A 6929-nucleotide genomic window follows, 5' to 3' on the forward strand; every position below is an offset into this window, starting at 1 on the left:
CATCTTACTCCCTACAACCCATGCAACATCATCCCTCGAAACCTCACATGCCACAGAACTCAGCAGGAAAAACCAACATCTTGCAGATGTTACCGCACAAAAAGAATGCAGTCCAATTAAGCCACAATGAAGATACCTTCTTTCACCTCTATAAACCCCTTGTGAACATCACACACAATGCAGCATCACCCCCCAGTTTCCAGCTTCCAGCCCCACCCAGCTGGCACTGTAGGAGATAGGTTGCGAAACAGCACAGCTGCAGTGCACAGCCTGTATGGTAAAGGTGCTCTCTGCAGAGATGCAGTGATGTGCCCAGCCCCAGGGAAAGTGCTCCTGAACTACAGGACACTCCGCCAGCTGGCCTCAGGGCTAGAAACAGCCCTGTTTAGTTTACCAGTATGGCAACAGGTACCCTGTCCAACACGTGTCTCTGCTTGCACTGTCACCAACTCAACAGCCAGGCCAACCGTGAATGGAGTTGATGTCTCACATGGCTTGGGAATTACAAATCATAGAATCATTGAATGGTTAGGGTTGGAAAGGACCCTAAGATCAAGACAAAGCTGGGAGCTTGACTTTTTTTCCCATAGGCATCCTGACTCATCTGGGGTGCCTAGGGTACCTGAGACATCTGCATGGGGTTAGGAGCTACAGCACAAGATCTTCTGTAGACCTGCAGGATCATTCTGGGTACTTGAGAGCATCTCACGTGGCTTAGACACCTCTGTGTGGATGGCTGAATTAATCCCTGGAAATCTAGAAGAGGGAGATGGATCACAGCACTGTTGGTTACAACTGCAGTGCTCAGGTGCTGTGCAAAGGACACCTGTAACCAAGGCACTCCAGAAGCACAAGGTCTGGGTGGCGGAGGGGAAGCAGATGGGAAAGGAGGCAGATACACAAGAGCAGGCGAAGCAGACACATAAAAGATGTCAGAAGTCAATACAAATGGCTGCCCACTGCTGGCATGGAATGAAAAGCTTCTTTGGGTCAAATCTGAACTCTTTATGATTGAGAAGTGAAACCGTTAAAAATTATTTTCCCATGAAGAGTGTTGAAGTGCAGAGGGACAGCTCAGGACCAGCTCCACAGCATTTCGATGAGCACAGACATAAAACTGGCTGGGGGCACTGCTAAAAATAAGGCAGTGCTCTAACTGGCTTGGCAGCCACACATGTCCGAAAGAAGCAACGAGAGTAAAAGGTCAACGCAGCACCTCCCCTTCAGCCACAAGAAACAACTACACCCTCCTCTCAAAGTGAGAGGCACCACCAGAGGCTACAAGCCCCTACAGAGCCTCCTGGTGACTCAGGATGAGAGCAAATAAGCAAAGGCCATGGACATCAGCAGAGTGAGCGGAACAGTCCCAGGTGCTTTCATTAATCAGTTAGGAGCAAACCCATTTCCCTCTCAGACAATATAAGAAATTGCTGTGATTTCTGTAAATTTATACATTTCAGTGAATTCCAGTATAAGTGTATTTAAACATCCTGTGCAGTTTTCTGAGATCTGACACATACAGACACACAGACAGAAAGAGGCACTTGTATGTGCTCACTGTGAACAAGAGTATTTACAGTACATCGCAGGGATGCATTCTTGTGGCCATCTGCTTCTGTTCATCCACATTTCACCCTGCAGCCGCACCTGAGGTCTGTCAGGGTCTTTGCTCTGCACTGCAAGTTGTCAGTGGCCCCAAATAAGCAGGGCACACTACTGCTTCCCCCTTTTTTTTGGACTTTTCTTTTGTGTAAAAGATGTATAGCTCTTCCAAGAACACGGTGGGTTTCTCTTAAGTTCTTCTTTCTTGAGTTCCCAGTCTTCATCAACCTGGTCTAATGGGATTCCTTTCATTGCGGCTGTCCTGCGATAGTTTCTGCTCTCCACCTCTGCTCTGGAGAAGAAAGCAAGAGAACATCTTCAATACAGTACTGGGCACAGCACAGTCACACCACCACTCATAAGCAGCCCATCTACAGTGTGTATTGGTATGTTCACAACACTGTTGCCAGCAATACATAAGAAAACACTGAGCTTCATCCCAAATCTAACAGCATTCATCACCCCATGCAACCAGGTACTCACTGAGAGTTGGGCTGAAGTGGGAAACCTTTGGTAAGGATCAAAGATCGGACTTTCACCATCAGAATCATAATTTTAGCCATCAAAACTCTCAAAGACTGATCTTGTGAATGTCTGTGGTTTTAAATAGGCTTACCCACATTTAATGCAACTGTACCTGGTATATTAACTCACTGCAACGTTCCCAATTTCTTTTCTTTTTTTTTTTGTACTGCTCATTCATAAGTACTAGAAACTCTTAATGCCAAATGACAAGTACATCTATCCTTCACTTCCAAGTCACACAGCATAGAATCATGGAATGGTTTGGGTCAGAAGGGACCTTTGAAGATCATGTCAACCACCAAGATTTAAGTCACTAGTTCTCTTTCACTGGGCACTCTTAAGTGTAAATCTTGTCCAAAAGAATACAAACCCTTTCCCCCTACTGCAGAGGACTGACTTTTGTAGGCACTCAGTGTTCATGAAGCTCTGTCAGAAATAGCACTAGATATCAGGAAAAATCCTTTTCTCTGTAATACAGCAGTTCTGTCACATCAGTGCAATGCTGTTCTGGCTGAAAGCAAGGAGCAAAGCCAATGGTTCCACAGAGATGCACTGGCTTACTCTCTCTATATACACATATGTTTGAGAAAGATGGTCAATGCCCCATTTTCTGACAGTGTTCAAGAGGTATTTGGACAATGCTCTCAATACATGCTTTAACTTTTGGTCATCCACGAAGTGGTCAGGCAGTTGGACTAGATTATCATTGTAGGCCCCTTCCAGCTGAACTATTCTATCCTATTGTATTATATTCTATTGTATTCTGTTCTGTTCTGTCTAAAGTATCTGCTACCAAGGGCAAGAAACCTCTTTCTGGGCACTTTTTATATATGTATTTTGGTGTATACACACACACACACACACGTACACATATTATGAATGTATATATGCCCTGGACTTAGAATAGCTGGAGCATTCAACACTCAGCACTTTGCAGAGAGCTGGTGGCAAGCACAGGCAGTGTCTCTGTGACAGCTTGGCTCCATCCTCAGCAACTATCACAGCATCCAGGGTAAAGCCCTCCTCATGCAGAAAACCCCTGATGCAAATCGGGTGTTTGAAGGCTGTTTCCTGTCCTTTTCATGCCCATGCAAACCTCGGTGAGTGGCAGATACTCTGTAGCAGAATATTATTAATATTTGCATGTTAATAATATTTACATGTCGATACATGCAATATTTCCATGTTGATGTGCAGCTGGCACACCTGGGGTCAGAGACACAGCGTGCAAGGATCATGGTGGTGCTAGATGCGGCTCAGCTGGGGTTTAGGAAGGATTTGAATGCTCAGAGCCCTGTTATAATACACGTCTGCATTTGGCACAGACCCTCAGACTTTTAAAAATTGCCTTTTCTCTCTTTTTGCATGAGAGGCAAATATCCAAAAGCGACGGTGATGCTCTGTAACAAAATATCCCTCATATTTACATACCGACAACACACACACCATGAGCGGAGGGCAGACCTACTCTGTGCTGCACAGCATTAGTGTGGAGACTCACACTTCATTTTCTGTCTGCAGCGCCCATCAGTATTGCTCAGCTCCCATCAGAGCCACGCAGTGCTGCCTGACCATGGGCATCAGCTCTGGGATGTTCTGCGCAACTGAAAGAGCAGAAGTAATTGTGATTATACTACAAATGTCAGTAATTCATCCTGATGATTAACTCCAAGTCTGCTGATGTGAGGAGATGAAGCTGCTGCTTGAGGGTGAAGGTGTTCACTGTGGTTGTAAATTATAGTGGTTTGACTTAAAATAAAGGGCTCCTGAGCCCCAGCGGTAACTCTTGGCTGCCCAGAGGCTGTGTTATGTGAGATCACCTCACAGCCTCCAAGTGTCTTATACAATGTCCTAGGCATGGGCACTCAAAGCATCTTCCCAGCTGTTAAATTGTTCTAGCCATGTTCCTAGACCAGCCATGCAGCAACAGGGCAAGTGAGGCCAGCACGTGGGTCTGAGAGACAAGTTTTCCACCTCAGTCAGCCACCTCAGAAACCCCTCCATCAGCTGCATGAGTCTCATAGAATCCCAGAAAGGTCTGGGTGAGAAGGGACCTTAAAGCTCATCCAGTTCCAACCCCCTGCCACAGGCAGGGACACCTTCCACTAGAGCAGGTTGCTCCGAGCCTTGTCCAGCCTGGCCTTGAACACTGCCAGGGATGGGGCAGCCGCAGCTTCTCCGGGCAACCTGTACCAGAGCCTCACCACCCTCACAGGGAAGAACTTCTTCCATGTAGTAAGTACTAGAGTGCACCTTGCCATTGAGCTTTGTTAAGTCACACTTTCACAAGTTAATATTAAACCCGGTTTTGCTAATACCTGTGGCGGTGATTCTTTGAGCGACCCTAAACCACTCATTTGTGACCTACAGGTGTAGTCAGCAGGATCCTCAGTGGGGATTCACGACAAGCCCCATCAGCTGCCGCAGCAGCACTGGCCATGGCTACTCACCTTTCCAAGAACCTGGAGCAGTCTTGGTGACCATAGATTCCCGCAAGCCTCTTGGGAGTGTCACCAAAGAGGTCAGCTGCGTCCATGGCAGCATGCAGGGAATGAAGGGTGCGAAGCACACCCAGCCTGCCCGCCTCAGCAGCAAAGTGAGCTGGAGTCCAGCCCACCTCAGTCCGCAGGCAATGCCGGGCGCCGTGATCCACAAGGAGCTTGACCAGCTCCGATTGCCCTTGTGTTGGACAGCAAAACAGGGAGAGAAGATGCACACGCATTAGACTTTATACCTTCAGGATGCTGAAGACCGTAACGCACAGCTGATCATAATACCCTCACCATGCAATGATGGATTTCACTCATGACCTGGCCATGATCTATCAAATAAATGATACTCATTAGAAAATGCTGATTTTTTTCCCCAAACCAGACTGCTTCCAGAAGAATTTTGCAACAAGTCAACAATACAATCAAAAAGATTTCTATTAATTTCTGAACAGCACACCTCAATTAGTCATGGACCTTCTGGCTACCGACTATTTCATTGTTTCGTTTTGGGTTTTAGTTCAATGCAAATTAAAATTTAAACATTAAAAACCTGAAAAACCTGTGAATATCTTGTTCTCATTCACCTTCACATTTTTCTAACTTGTGGAATTGCTTAAAGAAGAAAAAAAGTTATTTCTACCCAGCTTCACGCTGCCTTGACTGAACTAGATCGCTCCCAGTGGAAACAAAGCCATGCCAGTCTCCCATCATCATTTTCTTAAGCAGCTCAGTTCCCTTTCCTGATGCTCAAACAAGTACCAGGGCAAAAGTAAAACATGGCGTCAAATGTAAACCAGCAAATCTCATACTTGATTTCTGAGCAGAGACAGACGCCATGATGTGAGATCCCAATGTGTAACAAATGCCTTAGCATGGAGGAGGACACTGTACAATTACATATTATATATTGTTGCATTCATCTCTTTTTTGGGCTGCAAAGGCATATGTGACTTTAACAGGCATTTCCTACGGTGAAAGACCAGATGGGAGATGCAAACAGTTCTGGTCCTGTGTTGTTCATTCAACCAGGTGGGATAAAGGGAGGGCAATGTAAAACACACTGTAACTATTTTGTTCTATTGGGTTTGATAAATCCCTGGTACAAATACAGTGGCTTTGACTTTCTGCTCACTCAGGCAGATGTACATGAGAAATCACTCCTCTGCACTGTATGAAGCCACCTCTTAGGAAAGTAATGTGGGGGACAAGCAGACATGCTGTATGCACGCATCATGTAAGCTAAATTTTCACGATGGAAAAAGCCCTAAAACCCCACTTTGATGGCCATCCCATAAATTATTTTGGAGGCAAATTTCCCATTTAAATTTTTACTTTCCTTTTTCTCTCCCATTAAGGACAGAAAGATCAGATACAAGCTGTGACTACCACTAGCATTAACTGCCACCACAGTGAGATGCAATTACAATCAGCATCACCTATGATGCCAGTTTGCAGAGGTAAACAGAGCAAGGGGTACCCTTACCTTTTGCAGCAGCCCAGTGCAGCGGGGTCCTGTCGTGCCAGTCGGCATCCTTGTGATTCGGGTCGCAGCGCCCTGTCCTCAAAATCTCATCCACCAGGTCATAGTCCCCCACAGCCACAGCTTCGTGGAGCTCTGTCATGCTGCACGCTTCAGAAAGGTGCCTGGTAAAAGAGTGATGGTTAATTAGTGCGTGTTCATTGATGTACCGGCTCCTCTCAAGAGTAATTTTAACAGATCAAGCAGCACCTATATTAAAAATGAGACACGCACTGTGAGAAACCAGGATTTATCCAAAAATAAGGAAAAAGGGATGAGTGGGGAAAAAGGAAAACAGTTTATCCAAACTAGTGATCACAGACTGACAGTGACGTTTGGTTTGTAGTCACGGAAATCTGGAGCAAAGTGCAGCCCTTGATACAAAGGACTTCTACATAAAACCACGTTGCATTTCTCAAGGACGTTGCTAACAAACCGCCAGCTCAGGCCAAACATTTGCTATGGGGTCTGTTAGTACTCAGTACCATAGAAACTGGCTCCTCCCTTGCCAGAGCTGCAGATCCATTATTGGTGGTGCTTTACTGCAATGAAAGAAATGTCTGTGAAGGTACTCCTGAAGTTCTTTGGTGCAAATAATCAAGCTATGGCATGTTGCTTCAAAATCCCATCTCCATAGCCTTGCTTTGCGTTTTGTATTGCATTTACTCCACGGAGTAATTTTCACAGATTGAAAAGAGTGTGATTTCCACATTCAGCATGTTGGAAAGGACCAACATGGGAGCTTGCAGAGGCTGATGTGAGGGAAGGTTTGCAATCCTGGGGTCTACATC

General features: G+C 45.7%; 1 protein-coding gene across 1 annotated transcript; it reads right to left on the reverse strand.

Moving 5' to 3' along the window:
- Nucleotides 1-1496: 1496 nt before the first annotated feature.
- Nucleotides 1497-6262, reverse strand: ANKRD66 (ankyrin repeat domain 66). The gene is made up of 3 exons (XM_065679212.1): nucleotides 6103-6262; nucleotides 4578-4806; nucleotides 1497-1894 (listed from the first exon to the last, which is right to left on the reverse strand). The coding sequence occupies exons 1-3, from the start codon at nucleotides 6239-6241 to the stop codon at nucleotides 1714-1716; spliced, it is 549 nt and encodes a 182-aa protein (XP_065535284.1). The 5' UTR covers nucleotides 6242-6262; the 3' UTR covers nucleotides 1497-1713.
- Nucleotides 6263-6929: the final 667 nt, after the last annotated feature.

This window comes from Lathamus discolor, chromosome 5 (assembly GCF_037157495.1).
Source record: "Lathamus discolor isolate bLatDis1 chromosome 5, bLatDis1.hap1, whole genome shotgun sequence".
NCBI classification, from domain to species: domain Eukaryota; kingdom Metazoa; phylum Chordata; class Aves; order Psittaciformes; family Psittacidae; genus Lathamus; species Lathamus discolor.